We start from the raw sequence: 20,676 nt of genomic DNA on the forward strand, positions 1-20,676 counted from the left end.
GACCACCTGTAATTTTACTTGCACGTATACATTTAACGCTATTAAATTTCATTCGTACTCGAAAATTCGTTTAGCGATAATTCGGTAATATACCTTTTAGTCAACATTTTAAGGTGAATGTTGTATTTAATAAGCACACCAACTAAATATGTTTTAAATTTGTAGCTTGAAATATGCAACCAGATTTTGACTCGAGCTCGTCTTCTACTGAAACTGAATGGGCTACAAATTTTTTTTCTCAATTTTTATAAATTTTCTAGAAAGTTTGAGACTTCAACTCACGTATCTTTTGTTATAGAATTAACTATATTTTTACAAAAAAATTAAATTAAGTAAGGAAAGAAAAAATTTTCAAAACTTGTCAATATATTTTACTACTATTTTCCTGAGCACAGCTGTACATACATACGTAATACCTTTGTTTTGTTTTAAAGTAATGAATTTTTATATTGATAATACCATATGTATTTAAAAGTCTATTAGTTACTTTTTGTTAAATTAATGCGCTGTTATTTGGTTGTTATATTGTTAATAATAAAAAATGCGCTTAAAAATTAGCTGATTTTTATGACTTTGTACTGATTTTTGATCTCAACTGTACTGATTATGTCACTATAATATCTGGCCACCCTAGCTGGCGCTGACAATAATATGTAGAAACTAAAAGCACATAGTCTCTCACTGAGTTGTTGGTGTATATGTATATTCATTTTTTTGAAATAGGAGGCACGTGTGTTAAAATAAGTAAAGTAAATAAATAAATACTTGGCGCATACATTTTTGCTTTGCGTTCAGCCGAGCTTCTCCTCCAATTTTTGTGGGTCTTGATGTTATATTTACACAAATACAAAAACTAGGTTATTTCCTTAAAGAAATCAGTTAACTTCCAAACTGAATAAGTCAGAATTTTTTCGATATGACAATTCTGATGCAATTCGGTTCATTTAACGGAGCTGTGTTGAACTGGCGCTACTTAGCGTAGAGGGCACTGAGAACACAACATTTTTCAGTGGAGGCGTAAGTTTCGAAACTTGAACAAATTTCACAAAGGTCAATAAAAGTTCTAAAAATATTCAACAAAATTAAAAAAATTATAACAAGAATTTTTAGAAAATTTTTGAGTATAGGTACTGTTTTGTAGTTCATTCACTAAAAAATACCAAAGAGGGTTTTCGCGATTGCCTAGTTATCAGCTTATGTAGTTATGTGGTTATATTTTTTATCCAGTTTGCAACAATAAAATACACTACACAATAATAGTTTCTAACCAGAGAGACCTGATATCCGGGAAAGCGTAAACAACCTCATTGATTTTTGAGACTTATTTTTTGTTAGGAGTGTTTCTCAATTTCTTCCATATAAAAATAGATTTCGTGGGTTTAGAATCGACAAAAAAATGGGGTGTGTCGATTTGCTTATCTAGAGCCTTCTCCGGGAATTGACGTGCTATGAAAATCTGGCCCATAGTGGACTTACCAGGTCAGAAGTCACATTGTGCTAAATCGTTGAGAGGGCCTTATAAGCAATTAAGAAGGCTCCTTCCGCGATAGTTGGTAAAAACTCCATTCTTGTAGATTGGAAAAGGTGCAGTCTTCGGGAATGTATAGGTCACACTAAATTCTGCTTAGACTCTGCGCCCAACCAGCTCTTCGCTGCCGGCTTTGAACAGCTGAGCCGGTATACAGTTTTCCGAGGAATTTTTCTTCCTTTCATTCGCCGTTGCACATCCCAAGCTCAGCGGACAACCAATGCTGGAACGAGTGTTTTTACAACCGCTTGTTTCAAGACTTGACTTGAATTTTTTAAATCCTATAACAATAGTAACACTTTCGGAATATAAAACTACTTTCCCAGTCACCAAAAGTCAGAGGGTTAATAAAAAAGAAATTTCAAAGTTATAATAACATGTACAAAATGTCAAAAATGTACAAAAGCTCCGGCTTTTTTGCGATTTATATATATATACACATATTCTGTCTTGATTAATTATTTAGAGTGGCAAATTGTCTCGTCGCTAATTATTTTATATATCTCAAAACAATAAATTATAAATTTAATTTATGAATTTTATTTAGCTAAAAGTCAAGGCAGTATTATCACTTAATTAATTTTCCGCAAAATTTCAACACATTTAATGAAAAATTCCATTTGGAAGCATCATAACCAAAATTTCAATAATTAATTCGAAAATCTAAAAATAGTGTTTGTATGCATTTGAACAAAAAATTTTACAATTTATACGCGTACACACACATGTGTATGAATGTACATGTGCTATGATATATGACCAACACGCCCAACGGACAGCTGTGTTTATTTTCCTTTAACGCACGTATGTAAATATGTAGGTGTGTTTAAAAATATATGCATATACATTTGTACATGTATGTATTTTTAAATTGCAGTCACATGCACACAAACTGAACATGTTTCTTGTCAATTTAAATGCAAATATTTTAGTGTGGGTGTCCAGCAGTCTCTGCTTGACACATAGATACTAAATATATTGTGCATACTTACTACATATGACTATATGTATTTAGATATGTAATGGTACATATAACATAACATAAAGGGTCAAAAATATTTTCGTTATACCCAGTGGCGGATCTAGATTAAAAGTTTGGGGAGCGGGTACTTTCATAATGATGTACCTCAATTAGTGATTTTGTTAATAAGTAAACATAAACTTTATTTTTGATGCATATACATATTTATGTAGACACTGAAATTGATGCGGTTTTTGCCCATATTGAGAAATCTTGCCTTCACTTTATACATATTTATACATAGATACAGTGTTGGACATATCTATCGTTTCGGACCAAAATCAAAATGATGTTTGTCACTTATGCTTATTTATCAAATTTTAAGATTTTTCAATCAAAACACATTTCATTCCCTAACAAATACCATAAAAACTGAAGCTTAAAATTTTCACCAAAATATCAAACTTTTTCCCAGACGTGTTTATAGCCCTTTCACTTTTAGTGTAATAATGTGCAAGTTTCAAGAAGCGAGTTCAAGGGCGCACTTGAAAGGGAAAATTATAAGTAGTAAAAAAAATTTAAATAAGTAAAACAAAAAATTTAGGTACCTAGGCGGGTTGGGTAAATAAGCGGGGAGGTACTTGAGAGAGTGATTTTCTTCAGATTACAGGTTACTTAAGCGGGGTAGGTACTTAAGCGGGGGGTACTTAAGTGGGGTTCACTGTATATTGAGAGGGCCAAACCGTATAAGCTGTCTGCCCTCATGACGGTGTGCATTATGGCATTCTGACTACCTCTACTACATACAGAGGTGAACGCAGGTATGGGTTTTTGGGGGTTCAATTCCCAGATGGGCTGGGAGTACATAAGAATAGGCAGAGAACCTTCAATTCATCTTCTGTATACTGAAGATAAAATTATATCCAGATTTGTCATCATCTGAACCATGATAAAAATATAAGTCAGTCTGACCAGCAATAGAATTTAAAAATTCAAATACTCAAACTCACACACACATTCTCGTTTTCAATCTCAAGCAACAACAATTGTAAATAATTTTTATTTTTTTTTAATTGCAATTTTATATGTTTTCAAAATGCTTGCAAACGTCAGAAAACAATATGGCCGACAAATTGGGAGAATGAATTTACCTTGTAATGTTTTTATCATCATCTGAAGTATGTCGAGTAATCGTTTTATGATGACATCTTTAATAGATAACAAGTAAAGAAGTATAATTGCGGACGAAACCGAATTTTATATACACGGTGCAGAAAAACCATTGCCTAATGCTAGGAAAGAGTATATTATTCTATGGAAATATTACCTTGAAATGGTTCCAATGACATGGCTGCCTTAAAATGGTCCATTCCGTTCCCTTCATGCAATAGTTTCGCGTTTTAAATTTTTTTCTATTTAATTGATGAATATTCCGCCCTATGTTGAATATCGTCATCGCTAGTAAAAGCGACGATACTGCCATCGTCAGCCATGTACTGATGCGCTGACGATCGTCGACGATGAGGATGACGATATTCAGCATAGGGCCGATTGGCAACACCTGCTAAAAGTGTGAAATCGCTTTGCCACTGATCTTCAAATATGGCATGGCTAATCATCTCGGCCGCTGTGGTGTAGTGGTAAGCAGTGCGGCTTCCACTCCGCAACGCTTGGGTTCAAGCCTTGGTCAAGGCAACATCGCAAAAAATATAGAAAATAAAAGGTTTTTTCTTAACAGCGGTCGTCCCTCGGCAGGCAATGGCAAAGCTCCGAGTGTATTTCTGCCATGAAAAACCGCTTCTCATACTAATGCAATCGCCGTTCGGAGTCGGCGTTAAACTGTAGGTACCTCCGCTTTGTGTGACAACATCAAGGCGCACACCACAAATCGGAGGAGAAGCTCGGCCAAACACTAACATAAGCGCCAATCTATTATTATTATTACAATCATATTTCCCCCATTTTCAATAGCAACTTACCTTGGATAAATTTCGTTGAGATATCTCAATTCGAGTTATCGTGTACACGGCTAGACGGACGGACAATCCTAGGGGCTGAGAGCATTAAAGTTCCGACTTTACCTTTTCACATGCATTTTTTGACCGCCCTAATGTACACACACATATACAAATAGCTTTTGCAAACTAAAGTCACTACATACGAATCGTGAATAAGCTGCGATATTTGTTTATTTGCATGCCGGTGAAAAATCGTACGTGTTTAAATGAATTTATTTATGAAATCAGATATGTGAATTCATATGTATATCATGAAAAATACAATGTACGTGTACGTATTTATTTATTTGTTGCAGCAAAATTTCATTGGACAAATATTTACTATTTTCTTGCTTTTAGTTTTTAATAAATACTTACAAGTTTTTTATTTATTTATTTCTTGTTAATTAGAGTACGACTACATTCACTCCATTATTTATTATTAACTAATATATGTATATGTATAAATGTTTACTAAAACCTATCTACATATTTATTGTGCAAGTCTTTAATAAGTAGGTTCCCAGTAGACACTTGGTTTCACCTTGGTCAGTGTACCCTGGTTACTAATGTAGATCCCACCATTGTCCTGCAAATCTACCACTTGAGCCAAGTGTTCTCCACAAATTTCGGGTGTCTGGGTTTTGCTATTATCGAATTTAGCGCCAATCGCTTTAGAATAATCAAAGGTATATTTGGTGGAGAGATTGTTCTTCAATGGCGTGTCAGTCAAACCGGGACAGAATGTGCTCACTGCAACGCCAGTGTGTTCATAGTAGTCGGGATGCTGGAATATAAAGTTATAGTACCTTTTAATTCAACTAATTTTTTATAAAAGTTTAGTTGCCTATTTAGGTTTATCTTTGCACACATACCCCTAGAGAGCGCGAGAAACCCACAACGCCAAATTTGGAAGCACAATACACAGCCGCTGGTGGACATGGTTCTAGACCCAATACAGAGGCGATATTCACAATAACTCCACCTCGCCCCATTTGATTTTTATCCATGTAAGGCAAAGCTTCAAAGGTGGTATTGATTAGACCAATCAAGTTGACATTTATAGTCAACTCAACTGCGGGGTCAGCCAAGATGCCAGCTCCGTTGACTAATACGTCGATGTATTGCACTTTGGACACCACATCGGCAAGAGCGCTCTTGATCGATTCCTTGTTCGTGATGTCAAATTTCGTGTAGTGCACTTTAGTGTTGGGGTTGATATCCTGCAAAGCCTTCACCGCTTCAGGTTTGTCCAGAATGTCAAAGGCGAAAAAGGACTGCGAAAGAAAAATTAATTATAGAAATTTTTAAATTTATTGTTATATGAAGCATTTTTGTATAGAATTTGCTTAAAGAACTCGAATAATACATACTTTAAACACATTAAACTAAATAAAGTTCACAATGGCAGTACTGAGCGAATTTTAATGGTCAGTTTTATGATAGTTTGTTCCCAAGAATCCCAAATAAATGTTCAGTGAAAGGAAAGCTTGCTAAGTCTGAAAAAAGGCACACAAAATTTGATAAGGCCACAGATAACTTTCTTGCAAAAAAAAAAACCAAATTTCAATTATCATATAAAAACTTAAGATTACCGTTAATTTCTTCATGATCTAATGATCGGATCTAAACCAAATTATGTAGTATGGGAGCACCTCTGAGGTACCACCTTTTCTTTAAAAAAAGAATTATAGAAAACATTGAAAGAGGTCAAAAGTAATGAAAAATTTTTCCGACGAATTGAAAACATCCCCCTTTTTTTAAGTCGGTTAAAAATAATACAAAATCTTTAACTAAGAACGAGGCCTTCTGATTCTTATGAAGTTTCGCTTTGCTTTAAACACGCAATATGGTATATTCTCAAAGACAAAGCTTCAACTAAAATATAAAAAAAATTCAATACCTTGCAGTTTGTGATTCGCTCCCACTGGGGCAAAATACCGCTAAACCACATACGTGCAGCATAAGAAACCCGGACAGACTCGATGCTGCTATTCGTTCTAAAGATGGCAACGTCGAATAATAATACACTTTTTTAACATTAGACTACTTTAACTAGATAATTATAATTTTTCGAATAGGTGGTAACCCTAATCCAAAGTATTTTCAAAGTAAAGCTTTTATAAAACCCGTTCGGTTGATATCTACTCATATTTAAATATATCATATACATATCTTGTGCTTGCGTTAATTAAACTCAACCCTTTACAGAAGTTTTTTCAGACCAAAATCTTCTTGAATCATTTTCTTCTAATTTTCTTCAATTAGTTGATGAATTAAGCTGAATTTGAGTTTTCATATACTTGGTAATCATTTTAAATACAATTTTGAAATAAAGACTTTCTAAAACCGTTTCGATTTATACACATTATTTATTAAGTAATGGAACATAATAAATAACTTGAGTTAAATTTTTTAAACCCGTGGCAACCCTCTTCAAACACCTAGAAAATATTCTAAATGTTGAACGATTTCTTAGCACTCTTTCGTTTGACCCCCGTATTTTAATATTTCATATAGCTTGTGCATAATTTAATTTCATTTTGCTTTTAAAACAGGTGGCAACCCTCTTTAAATTATTTTCAATTTTAAACCTTTTTAAAAGTCTTTCATCTGACACCTGTCACAGTATGTGACACATATTTAATTTGCCGATAAGTGCCCCAATTCAAGTTTAATTTGGATTTGTGACATATGGCAATCCTTCTAAATATCCCTGCAGGGAGTGACGTTAGCTTATACCTAACTTTAGTCTGTTTACGCGAACACTAGTGCTAACTATTAACTGTGTATTTTGTTCGAAAAAAGCTAACTACTTTTGTGGGGCGATGGCCGCAAAAAAGTCAGACCTGGATACCTCTGCATTACATGTCAACTAACTTGTAACTAACTACTTTTGGACATAAAATATCAATAAGAAAAACAAAATATTTTTTTGTTTTTTTACTTTTTTATTTACTTTATTTTATTACATTTCATATTTGTTTACATATTCTGCTCTGGGTGGCCCCATATTCGAACACCGTCAGACATAACTTCAAAATGATAGTATAAAATTTCGATCTTCCTTTTATTTGTCCTGAATATGAAAAAGAATCTGCGAAGTTCAGAAAAAAAGTGTATTGAAAGTAATTTTTGTATGAGGATATTTAATAGAAACTTGTAAAGAAAACCAACTCACGATTGCGTCTGCATGACTCCTGCACGACTTTACAATTCACTTTAAGTTGGTTTTGTCATAGCTAATTAAAAGTGAGGTATTAATCGAAATCTCGCCAAAAAGCTAACTATAAGTTGGTTAGTTTTAACAATTGATAATTTTTCACTGCAGGGATATTTCGAAAATAAAGTCTTTCAATGCGCCTATTTTAAATAATTTAACTTATTCAATAGTTTTAATTTATCCAGGTATCAGCCCTCTTAGCAAATATTCAAAATATGTAAACTAAAGACTTATTATTTTAACATTCTTTCGTTTTGAGACCCATATTTTAATTTTTCGTACAACTCCTGTATAATTTAATTAATGTTGACTTTTCGAAATATTGGCAACTCTATTCAAAATATTTTCAATCTTCAAAATTTGTATATCTCTTTCGTCTGACACCCTAATTGTGATACATATCTCTAATACCTTTATTTAAATAAAATTTGATATTTTAAACCAGTGGTAACCATCCTACATTTAGTTAAGAAATAAATAAGGCCTTTTCAAAAACATTTCGATTGATACCCATATTAAATATTTGCAATTCAATTCTTTAACAAGTGGTAACCCTTTTCGTAAAAATAAAAATTTATTGTACATTTACAGGTAAACCACAATACCAAATTTGACACATGAAACACTTAGCGCTCTTTATTTATTTTTTTTTCTTTTACTTTAGTTTGTTGTATTTTATTTGATTATTTATTTCTTTTCAAGTTTTGCTATAATTTTTTTTTACTGAGCTTTATTTGTAAACTCACGCTAGAATATATATTTTCATTGCATAGAAGATTTTAATATTCTGACTTGTAAGATTGTTTTTTTTTTAATATCTTTAGGTAATATTTGATTCATTTTTTAACCGACTTCACAAAAAGGAGAAAGTTATTAGTTCGTCGGAATATTTTTTTTATTTTATTTTTTTATGTATGTTATCGCTTAACTTTGGACCACGTTAACCGATTTCTAAAACTTTTTTTTTTTAAGGAAAGGAGTTACCTCACAGGTGGACGCGTGCTAATTTGGTTTAAATTTTTTATGAGAAATGAAGTCGGTTATGTTTTTTGCTTACAAATTGCTTGTTATTATTAAATTTCTTAAATTCATTTTCACTCATCACTTTATACTTATTGCAATTTCCATTCACTAAGTGTGTTCTTTTTTTTCATGCAGCTTACCGCCAAATCCAAGGTCATTAACTCTTTGCTGGCTTCATAGGCAATGGAGCCCAAAGCGGCAACAAACACCACATTTTTACCCGCCAAACTCATTTTCGCTTAATTTATTGTTTTTTTTTTTATTACACGAAAAATAGCAATAAAATGAAAACTGTTGCGTACAGTACTTCTGTGTATCGACTGCGATTCTTATAAATGACTTGCCCGGTTTTTATATTAAATTTTCGGTGATGGAAGAGGCTTTTTTGGCTTCTAATTAGAAATGCAATAATGCAGAGCGCATGTCACGGAGCTTTGAATAAGAAATAGGGCGGTTGCCTCTTTAGCTACATATAAAAGTACATACATACATATTTAGCTTTCGGTGCGTCGAATTATCATAAATAATGATTTTAAGGAAAAATTTAATTTATAAATTTCTACGTACATACATTGGTAATAATTAAATCACAAATAAATGAGTTGCACGAAAATATCTTGTTAGTTTAATTGCAAAAAAAAATATGTAAACAAAAATATTCCTCCCTCTATTTTCTGAATTTTATTCACTGTATGTGGTACTCACAGACGCCGATATGTAATCGGTTGTTTGCATTTAGTGCATATTAGCACAATACTATTAATGAGCTTACAACATTGTATTTTCAGCTGCCAATTCACATCAAGCTTACGTATGAAAGAAAATAAAAAATAAATTGTTTATCTTTTGAAGTACATAAAACGAGAAAAATATTGACCCACGCTCTTCAGCCGCACCCCCGCCAATATTAATACATCTGCATACATACGTGGTATCCAAGAAGTACACTGCCGAACTTGAGGAGAAAGTAGGTGGGGGTGAGCTCCCTGATAAGCAAGAAGTTTTCAGGTAAAGGTGTCACCGTTTTAGTAACATAAATATATTTTTTTTAAATTAAAATCATATATTTTCTTTTACTGCATGTACACTCAAGGCTATACTTAGTAAACTTTTTCTGTAAAATACTTCCAAAGTACAAAGGTACATTATTACCTGCTCCTGACGTTATTTTGTGATACTTAAAAAAACGGTGACACTGTTACCTGAAACATGTTTGCTTATCAGGGAGCTCAATTCCCCCGCCTACCTTCTCCGCAAGTTTGGCAAAGAACTTCTTGGACACCGTGTATTTATGTATGCAATTTTTAATTCTTTTTATATGGTTATAGTTTACCCGGCGCGCCTCGCTTCTTCTCGGTAATTGTCACTGTAACCACCTAAGCGATTTTGGCGAACTTTAACAAAGCACGCCAGTCGTTTCTCTTCTGTGCCAACTGGAAATGCCAAGTCCTTATCCACTTGGTCTTTCTATCGCAGTGAGCTCTTCCACTGCTACCACTAGCGTGTCCCGATTCTAACGACCTGACCGAGCTATTCGCCGCTACAAACGCGTAAAGGCACGTAAATCTTCTAAAAAATATTTCTTCCGAGTGTGGTTTTTGTACTAAATAAGACTTCCGAACTGCCTACTTAGCCTAACTTTAGACTTTGTATATTATAGATGCTGATGCTGATTTTAGTGACATGAGAACCGAGAAGCATAACCGCTGACTGACTGTTTTATGACTGGAGAAATGTACCTATATACTTCGATTTGTCCAAATTCACGGTTCTCTATCTTATTTCGAAGAGGTAAAATACGTTACGTTGGTTGCAACGGATGATGTCGATGTCATCGACATATGCCGGCAATTACAGGCTCTTCTAAAAACTGCTTCTAAACGTCTAAGGTCTGTGGTTCTAACATGTTGTCTTCTTCAGTATCAGATTAAAACAAGTAAGAGCAGCGCTGTCTTCGGCTATGCCGAAGGCTTCATACCTTTCATGAACATCTGCAAATTTTAGTTTGACAGATTACTGATTTTGAATACATCTGCATACATCGATATAGGAGTTACATACTCATATAAAAAATCGCATCTAAACAATCAGAGGTATGGAAGATATACTTTATATGGCACCAATCTAAGTGATTTTCACTGCTATGTGATCGGTATGTAAACCGATAACACAATTTATTGGGTTTAGTTTCCTACATAAAGGAGATATATCGCAAAAACTGGTATCTGCACAATCAGTGCTATAGGAGATAAAGCTTATACAGCATAGATTTTGACGATTTTCTCAGTAGACTTTGTATTATTATTTATAAAATATCTTACGAAATTTATCTGTTTTAGCTGTTCAAATAAAGGAGTTTTACAGTAAAATCCCATATCTGAACAATCAGATGTATGGAAGATATATGTTGTAGTCACCCGATCCTTGTTATTACTGTAAATATTCTGTTAATAATGAGTGAAAATGGTTCATGTTCCTAGCTGCATAAATGGAGGAGATATGATAAAAGACCTCATATCTGAACAATCAGTTGTATGGGGGCTGCAGGTTATAGTGACCCGATCTTCGTTATTTTCACTGTAAATCTTCTGCTGATAATGAGTGAAAACAGCGCGAAATTTCATGGTCCTAGCTACATAAATGGATGAATTATAACCGAAAATCTCATATCTGAACAATCAGTTGTATGTATGGGAGCTATAGGTTATAGTTACCCGATCTTTTTAATTTTCACTGTAAGTTTTCTGTTGATAATTACTGAAAACTGTGCGGAATTTCCTGTTCCCAGCTATATAAATGGAAGAGTTTGTGCCAGGGCTGCAAAATTTCATGTTCGTAGCTGCATAAATGGAGAAGTTATAACGAAAAATCTCATATCTGAACAATCAGTTGTATGGGAGCTATATGTTATAGTGGTCCGATTCTTCCGGTTCCGACAAATGATTAATACATTATAAAAATACACCCACCTACCAAATTTGATCCGGATATCTCGAAAACTGAGAGACTAGATTGCATACAAACAGACAGACGGACAGACGGACAGACGGACATGGATAAATCAACTCAGCTCGACGTTCTGATCATAAAAGTATACATTTTAATGGGTCTATCTCTTTTCGTTCTGGTACTTACAAACATCGGACCAAAGTTATAATACCATTTCATGCTCATGAAAGGTATAAAAATAACATAACAAGGAGTCGTGCTATCTGAAACCTCATTTTATATCACTTTATTAGTCAGCTTCATTAAAAGTGGCATTAAAATCGACAAATATGTAGATGTTGTGTGTCGATCCTCTTCTCGAGGTTCTTTTCCAAGATTTGAGATATTGTGCATACCTGATTTCCAACCATAATTGATAAGCAAAGTCGGAAAAATTAAGTTTATTATTATGACGAATCATGTATCAAATTGTGTTATGAATTCTGGCAGCCATCTCTGCCTGCTTAACCTTTTTCTAATTAAGAAGGTAACAAAAATATTCCCAATGATCTATTTATATTATGCGTATTCATGGAAACGCGTAAATGGCTCGTAATCCCGTAACCCTCGTGAATAAACCGATTTTCCATACAGAATTAAGTAAGTTTACGAGATTTACACGGTTACGATGCATTTACGCGTTTATATGAATTGCCCTATTGCTATTTGCATTTGTATATATATATAGTTATAGAATTTCAATTTTATACTTTTTATTGATAATGATTAGACTTGCTCAATATTAAATTCACTGACTGTTAATAGCGCATGAGTAGACAAACCGACAAATAATAAACAATCAAGCCTCAAAACTGTAAACAATTGCTTGTTCATTTAAATGTACGTATGTATGTATAAATTAGGGTCTCAATTCACTTGTCTGAATTAATAAAAAATATGAACTAAGTAAATTCTTATCAATTGTTATTTTAAGGCCCCTGTTTAACCCTTTAAATATGCAACTTTGTTTTTCGTTCGTTTAATGGAAGAATATTATATCTCAAAAAATTTTATACTCTACTTTTTTCTTCTTGAACAAAAATAAAGAACAATAAAAATAATGAGTTTGAATAAGACAAAAAAAAATTATAAAAATTTTGATATATGGGTCATTCCATGCAAAAGAGGAAACGACATGAATTTTGAAATGCCCTAATTATTTCTATTTCAGAAGCAACCTCTTTTAAAATGACTATATTTCATTAATCAGTTGAAAGATATCAAAAAAATAATATAAAAAAAAGAAGTTGTAATTTTTGTGTATGGAAACTTTTATTTCATGCATAATAACTTTACATCAGTGACAAGCCCATGCCCTACCAGTCGAAAATTTAAATATTTCTGTGAAGATTACATAAGCGTAGTTTTTATTGAAATCGACAGCGCAAGGTTGATATTTTACAATGCAAAAACATCCTTCATGAAAATTAAGGGGTTTGGCTAAAATTTATCTTTGAGTGCACAAAGGTTAAATAGAGTTCATTTTATTGTCCCGGTAGTCACATTCATTCAGTTGATACTTACATAAGAAATCGTTTGGAATTTTTGGTAGAGAAATTTCTTATTTTACTTATCGTTCTATGTTAAAACCTATCTTTCTCTGTAGTATAAGTTATAACGACATAGTTATAGTTCACAATTGATGACATTCTGGAGTAAAATGTCCCACATGTCACAATGGAATGGCTCATTAATTTAAACAAATAGAGCATAAGTAACATTTGTATCATTTACAAGTTATGTATGTATTTACATATATATTCCTACTTATATACATAATTTATTATTCGCTGTCTGTAGGAGTGCACCCACCTAAACTTTTGTAATCTGCCCTTATACATACCTACCCAGTGGGAAAAGTGGTAATGCATTACATACGTAATAAATAATGTAATGTATTTCTTATGAGTTATTGATTTTATTACTGTTTAATATGTATTCAGCATTTAAATGTATCCAAAAAGTCGCAAAAATTTCATATTAAATCGCATTCATTCTTGCATTGTTGGTAATAAAAAAATGAATACCCCTATTTTCCTAGGACATCGATGTGGGAAAGATAATGCGTTTTCGAATGTGAAAGCAGCTGTTTTACTGATTTTTGTTCCTTGTTTTCGATTATGCATTCAATTTTCCCACTGGGAATGTTTGTATGCATTTGCGAAATATGTGTAAGATCAAGATCACGATCATCGCTAAATTACTTACAAGTGCAATAAACAGCATTTCTGCTAGAGCGCTTATCTATGCAAATATAATTTTTTTACTTTGTCGCATAGCATTTAGATGCCAGCTTTTATTACTTAATTTAGCGCCAATTACGAGACTACATAACTAAGTACGTCAACATTGTTTGCACGCTCTATATGTGCAGCTTACAAAATGCATACATAGGTGTATGGAGTAGTTACAGTGTGTGTCATTAATATTCAGACAGCCTAAAAGTGCGAAAAAGATCAACAAGTCTTTTAGCTTAAGAACTAAAGCAAAGGATTTATCACATTTTCTGGATGTTCAAATCAGTTACTAAAGAAATAGAGTGTTTGCTAATACGACGATTGAACCGTAAGTTGTTCATAAGATTAATGTTCGGTGATTAGAGAGTAGTTGGTACAGTTCTTGGTAAATATAAGAAAGCTATTTCTGAATTAACGGTAATGTTCACTGAACACAAGTAAAGAATACAAAACCAGGTACGAGATTTTTATTTGGCTTCCACCATAGCTTGGCTACCTAGAGATATGTACATACATATATTGCTCACCTGTCATATTAATCATTAAGAGCTTCTAAACATTTGATATTTAATTTTTTCGTTCATATCCGTCAGTTAATACCCAATGGACTAATTTTGGCTGAACGAAAGACTTGAGTATCCAATGTGAAAGAGCTTGTGCTTCACATAAAGTTTCCACGACAGTTTGGTTTACTGTACGATTGCAAGGTACTTTGCGCTTGACTTTGGTTCAAGACTACTCTTTGTTTAGGTTTGTTTCAAGCTTGGATCTTCTGTTTCCACGTGGATAATTAATACTAAGTCAGTATTCTCTTTAATATGGTAGACTTTAATAAAAAATAATAATAAAGATTAAATAAACAAAAGAAAAATAGCCGATACTGGTCAAAACGACACTTAACTTAATCAGAATACCTTACTTTTAAGAAATAAACCATTTATCTAAAGACAATCAAAAAAATATGATGGCACTAACTGTATGTAAGCGGCCGCTGTGCTGTAGTGGTTCGCAGTGATCGCTACCACTCCGCACGGCCTTGGATCAAGCCCTGGCGAAGCAACATTGTAAAAAAAATTGGCAGGCAATGGAAACCCTCCGAGTGTATTTCTGCAATGAAAAACAGCTTCTCAAAACGGCGTAAAACTGTGGGTCCTTCCTCGTTGTGCGACAACATCAAGCCGCACGCCTCAAATCGGAGGAGAAACTCGGCCAAACATTGACATATGTGTAAGCGCCAATCTATTGTTATTATTAACTGCAAGCGCATCAGTATACTTTGTAGTACATTGTGTTGGCAGCAGTATTCTGCTGCAACCTGAGATGATTGTTCACGCTTGATTCAGTATCACCTACAGAGATTTCTATGTAACTCACAAAGTATGTATGTATAATAAGTAAATTTACGTATTCCTATCATGCGTGCCTTTGTATTTATATTTAAAATCGCTTCACCTTAATATTTACATTTGACTTGCATAATGTGTCCACCGGTAGCTCAATTACCATACTATACTTGCATACAAATACTTGTATCAATCAAATCTCTTTACATCAGTTGCTGTGGAGCTTAAGTGACATGAATTGTAAACCTCAGCTTAAAAAATTAATAAGATAAATATTTCGCGGTTACATATTTTCTAAATATTTGGTTTAGCTTCTCCCTAGATTTGTGGTGTGTGCCTTCATTTTGTAACAGAAAGGAGAGGAACCTATAATCTAACGCCGCCACCGAACGGCAAATTGCTTTAAAGAGGAGCATTTTCATGACAGAAAAACACTCGGAGATATGCCTTGCCATTGTCTGTCGAGGGACGACCGTTATTATAAAAACAAGTTTTTGGACTTGGCTCGGACCAGGGCTTGAGCTTTGGTCCTAACATGGATAGTGCGCATCTGTAATCACTTGATCACCTATAGACTTTTTTTTATCACTAACGATAGCAGATGAAGATCGAACTTTAAGTAATGTGACTTGTAGGAGGACTTAGAGTCTCAGGTTGAAGATATTTAGTTTACCAAACTGAGAAGCTTTTGGGAATTTGATTCGTGTTCTTGCCAAAAGCAATACCTCCTTGGCTTCCTTTGCTCCTGGTCTTATGGATTTCCAGCATTTGCCGCTGAGTGTGACTTTTAGTGAAAAATCGTAAATTCAGAGTTTTTCATCAAGCAGCCATTTTTAACTGTCAAGGCTTGATTCAAGATTTATTGATGATTTTTATTAACTGACATACACTTTAACTAAACTCAGAAAAAAGTGGACCCTTGTACTAACATTTATCCAAAAAAAAGTGTACGGATAAAGCCAAAACTAATTTTAAAATCAAATACCTCGAAAACGGTTAAGTTTCGGACAACATGTCATATAACCAAATTAATCATAACTTACCTAAATGATAACAATTAAACAATAAAAAATAAATGCAATCACCAAATATATGTACATGCATATGCTGCGATCAGCTTATAAATATTTTCCTAGACCTGCGCCACACACTGTGCTTTTTCAACACTCCTTGCGAATTAATCGTAGCGCTTTCGACAGAAGCAATATTTTGATATGAAACAAAATGGTTTTGAAAGCTAATTTTATTCCCTTTCACGGAAAAATACTGCCATCAACCCACAAGTACTTCGTGACCCAAGAAAAAATTGGTCAAAAATAGTGTTCTTCGAAAAAAATGCATCCACCGGATTTATTCCAAACAAATTTTTTTTGTACGTTTATTACACTAGTATTATAGATTTTGAGACCAGAAACACGATTCCACTGTTTAAAAATCGAAAAAAAAAATTTAACACCTCAATTTAAGAAATGCATTTTTGATTGAATTTTGTTTTTTTTTGCGTGTAGCTATGCATCCTTCTAACAATTTTACATCACTCGAATAACAAGTACGCTGTAGTGCTATTGATTAAGCCATATCTATCTGTCTGTCTGTCCGTCCGTCCGTCCGTCCCTTCGTCCGTCCGAGTACACGATAACTCGGGTAAAAATTCAGATATCTCAAAGAAATTTGGTGTCTCGGTTGCCCTTTATGTTGGTTGGTATATAAAATGGGCGAAATCGGACTGTAACCACGCCCAATTCCCATATAACGGTAGTTTGGAAAAATAAGAAAACTGCGATATATCTGTAAATACTAGATGCAAACTGTTAATACGTGGAGTAAAATTTTGGTAAAAAATAATATTATTATGAAATTTTTGGAAAATGGGCGAACTTATGATGCATTTCCGTATCTCAGTAGCCGCTTCACCAATCTTTACGAAGCTCTGTACGAGGCTTGGGTAGGGTCTAGCTAAGAGATCTGTTGAAAATCTTTGAAATCGGGCAATAACTACGCCCACTTGCCATATCACGGTAATTTACAGAAAAACGAAAACTGCGATAATCAGTGAATATCGGGCTAAAATTACACCCAATTCCCGTATAGCGGTAAATTTCCGACATCCGAAAACTCCGATATTTACATAACTGAGAACGCTAATTTACTCCAAGATAATAGTTACAACAATCTCTTAGCAATAAATAAGACTGCTATAGACTTTTAGGAATTGGGCGTGGCACAACCCACTTTATGATTACAAGGTGTATCTCGGTAACCATTTTATAGATTTCTACCAAACTTGGTTCAATAATTTCATTAAGTCTAAGTCAGTATTTTATCAAAAAAGGTTGAAATCGTGAAAACCCCGCCTGCTTATCATGTAAATGTAGTTTAGAGAAAGTTGAAACAACGATATTTGATACCTGCGCCGGGTAAATAAAGTTCGGTTTCATCCGAACTTATACTTCCATACTTATTTGTTTTGATGTCAATAAGCGATGAAAAAAATCGTCGGAAGTCAGCATTCATATGGTGCAAAGATATTCCAGAACTATATGATGAAATTTTTGTTAAGAGCTACTTCCAAAACATTTGCTAATGCAAATGAATGAAGTTACAAGTGAATGAAATTTAATTTACAGCAGAGTATGGCAGCTGTTCCATATTTATCAATTACTAAATTTCATTGCTTGGAATGATATGCCCAAAATACCGTTTCTCGACAAAAAGTCCCATTCGCCCTTTTAGTCATAAAATATCGAGAAAGGGCTAAATCCCGAAAACTGGCAACACTGACAATTGATCTGATCAAAATTGTGCCTTAACAGGCGGCAGTAAAGCGGATTAATGAGCCGCAGGGTTATGAGTTCAAATCGCACGGCCAGTAGACTTTTTATTTATTTATTTTTATTCCTTCAATTATAATTTCTATATTTTTTTAACGTTTTTTTTCAATTAGTTATTGCTGATATTTTTAATAAAATTAAAGTCTAAAAATTTATATTAACTTAACTTAACTTAATAAAATAAACAAAAAAGGAATGAAATAAAGAAAATTAATATTAAATATTATAAAAAATAAAATTTTTGGCCTGTCACCTACAGACTTGTGGTACGCGGCTCTCACCGCCCGGCTACCGCGGAAGCCAAACTCACTTGCTTTGTTTGTATGCTTGTACAATAACCAACAGCTGGCCGTTTTCATCAGTGGCATCCTCGAAATTTTCCTTGATCCGAATTAGTTTTGGGAAATAACTCTAGTATTTAATCGGGATCAACTTCAGCTAATTCCAAATTAACTAGTAGATCCAGATTAACGCTGCCACCTGTCTGTGCTTTAACTTGAATTTTTGCCTAAATAATAAAAGAAAGGAAAATCATTAGAGCCGATTTCGAGCATTTCAGTAAAAGCTACTTCCTTCAATAATTTTGCGCCTTGAATGCTAAATTTTTGGTAAATTTATATTAGATTGGTACACAATAATATTTCTATTGTTCTAAGGAAATTTTAATCCGAAAATGAAACTAAAACTTAAGTTGATAGAACATTTTAAAGTCTCAAAATAGAACCTAAAATAAGCCAATTTTTACCTTTGTTTCTATGACGGAAAACGAACTGATCACTTATAAGACTGCATCTGTCGGTAAACTAGAATTTTTTTTTTGAAATGCTACATTCCACTTTGAAATCACTTCATTACTTCTGGTGCAATAAGCGTTTTTTTCAAGCTCAAAAAATTACAACTGCCAACATTTGGGCAAGACAAAAAACATGAAAACTGATGTGAACTTAGTATAGGGACCGTAAGGATTTTTTTTCTAACCGAAACAATGTAAACTGCAGTTTTTATTTAGTTTTGATAAGGCAACAGGTGTTTAGAAGCCAATAGATTGCACCTCAGAAATTGCTAAGTAAACATATATACATACATATCATCAACTGAAATGCAAAAAGACGTAACAAACATTGTCGCTGAAATTCAAAAAGTCATAACTAATAAAAAATTCAAAATTCCGTTTTTGACTGATATGATGGATTTCATCGAATTACAACTCCCACATGATTTAATGAAAAAAATAAATATCCTTAATCACGAATTTTTCCATGTCAGTTACGATGTTTTTACGTCTTTTTGCATTTCAGGTGACGATATGTAAAACATGCATTCGTTGCAATTTTGTGTTAATGCAACAATTGATATTTCCAAGCCGTTCTGTATTTTCAAATTTAAGTGCAAAATATTAATAAACATATTTCAAAGATGGCTTTTATAAACCTTTAACTTCCATGTTATCAACACTTGAAAAAATATATATATATGTATATGTGCCCATGAGAGCAGAAGCGACCTAACCCAACATTTTTTTTGCGTGCTTCCCTGCTTAAAATAGTCCCAAATGAGATAAATTTTGAAATATAAGTCGCTTACGCTTTAATTTTAAGGTTCAGAGCTACATAACGTATCATCAAAGTAAGTAATAATGGACTTTTTAATTCAATATGTATTAAATTTAAGTCTAAGTACAAGCAAAAAAAAATTGTGGGTTAGGCCACTTCTGCTCTCATGGCCTCATATATGTATGTATGTTATCAAGTTTTATTTAAATAATGAGATTTTTATGGAAATGCACCGTTAGCGCCCGATGCGCAAACAAAATAGTTATAGTTGTGTGTATATGTACATTAGGGTGGTGCATGTGAAATATCTCACTCCTGATAGTTCTATATCGAAAAATAAATATCCATGTTTTTTAATTCGAAATTAAAAAATATTTAGAGGGCGCTCAAAGCGCTCAAGCGTGTATTTTTTAAGGAGGAAAACAAATTTTCGTAGAAATGGTATAGAATTCTTGAAAGTGAGTATTTTTCGATCGGAAAACTCTGCTCATCCTTAGAGAACTTTCAGTATTAATACCCAATTTTTTATTTTACCATTTTTTTATACCCGAGCGCACTTGTGCACAAGGGTATTATAACTTTGTTCACATAACGGTTGTTTGTAACAGGCAAAACGAATCGAGATAGATATAGACAAATGTATACATAAATGATCAGGATGAAAAGAGAAATCGATTAAGCGGTGACTGTCCGTCCGTCCGTCCGTCCGTCCGTCTGTGCACACGATAACTCGAGTAAAAATTGAGATATCTTAACGAAACTTGGTATGTGCACTTCTTTCGGGCGTAGGACGGATGGTATTGAAAATGGGCAAAATCGGACAATAACCACGCCTACCTCCCATATAACGGTAATTTTCAGAAATACAAAAACTGCGATATTTTAGTAACTACTGAAGATAATTCACTCAAAATTGATATTTATAATAAATTCTAGACGAAAAATAAGAATATTAACATTTTTTGAAAATGGGCGTAGCCACGCCCACTTAT

General features: G+C 33.5%; 1 protein-coding gene across 1 annotated transcript; it reads right to left on the reverse strand.

Moving 5' to 3' along the window:
* Positions 1-4,949: 4,949 nt before the first annotated feature.
* On the reverse strand, positions 4,950-9,050 carry LOC118752554 (alcohol dehydrogenase 1-like). The gene is made up of 3 exons (XM_036487459.1): positions 8,873-9,050; positions 5,362-5,763; positions 4,950-5,273 (listed from the first exon to the last, which is right to left on the reverse strand). Exons 1-3 carry the CDS (start codon positions 8,963-8,965, stop codon positions 4,995-4,997), a joined length of 774 nt encoding a protein of 257 aa, XP_036343352.1. The 5' UTR covers positions 8,966-9,050; the 3' UTR covers positions 4,950-4,994.
* Between the last annotated feature and the right edge of the window lie 11,626 nt (positions 9,051-20,676).

The sequence above is a fragment of the Rhagoletis pomonella genome, unplaced genomic scaffold (assembly GCF_013731165.1).
Source record: "Rhagoletis pomonella isolate Grant_MI unplaced genomic scaffold, Rhpom_1.0 Rhpom_scaffold_01648, whole genome shotgun sequence".
Lineage (NCBI taxonomy): Eukaryota > Metazoa > Arthropoda > Insecta > Diptera > Tephritidae > Rhagoletis > Rhagoletis pomonella.

Excerpts from the sequence above, each read along its gene's own strand:
- LOC118752554 (XM_036487459.1), bottom strand. The coding sequence starts at position 8,965 with ATGAGTTTGGCGGGTAAAAATGTGGTGTTTGTTGCCGCTTTGGGCTCC. Across the intron at positions 5,764-8,872 it reads TAATGACCTTGGATTTGGCG|TCCTTTTTCGCCTTTGACAT; the intron begins GTAAGCTGCATG and ends TTTCTTTCGCAG. Across the intron at positions 5,274-5,361 it reads GTTTCTCGCGCTCTCTAGGG|CATCCCGACTACTATGAACA; the intron begins GTATGTGTGCAA and ends TTTATATTCCAG.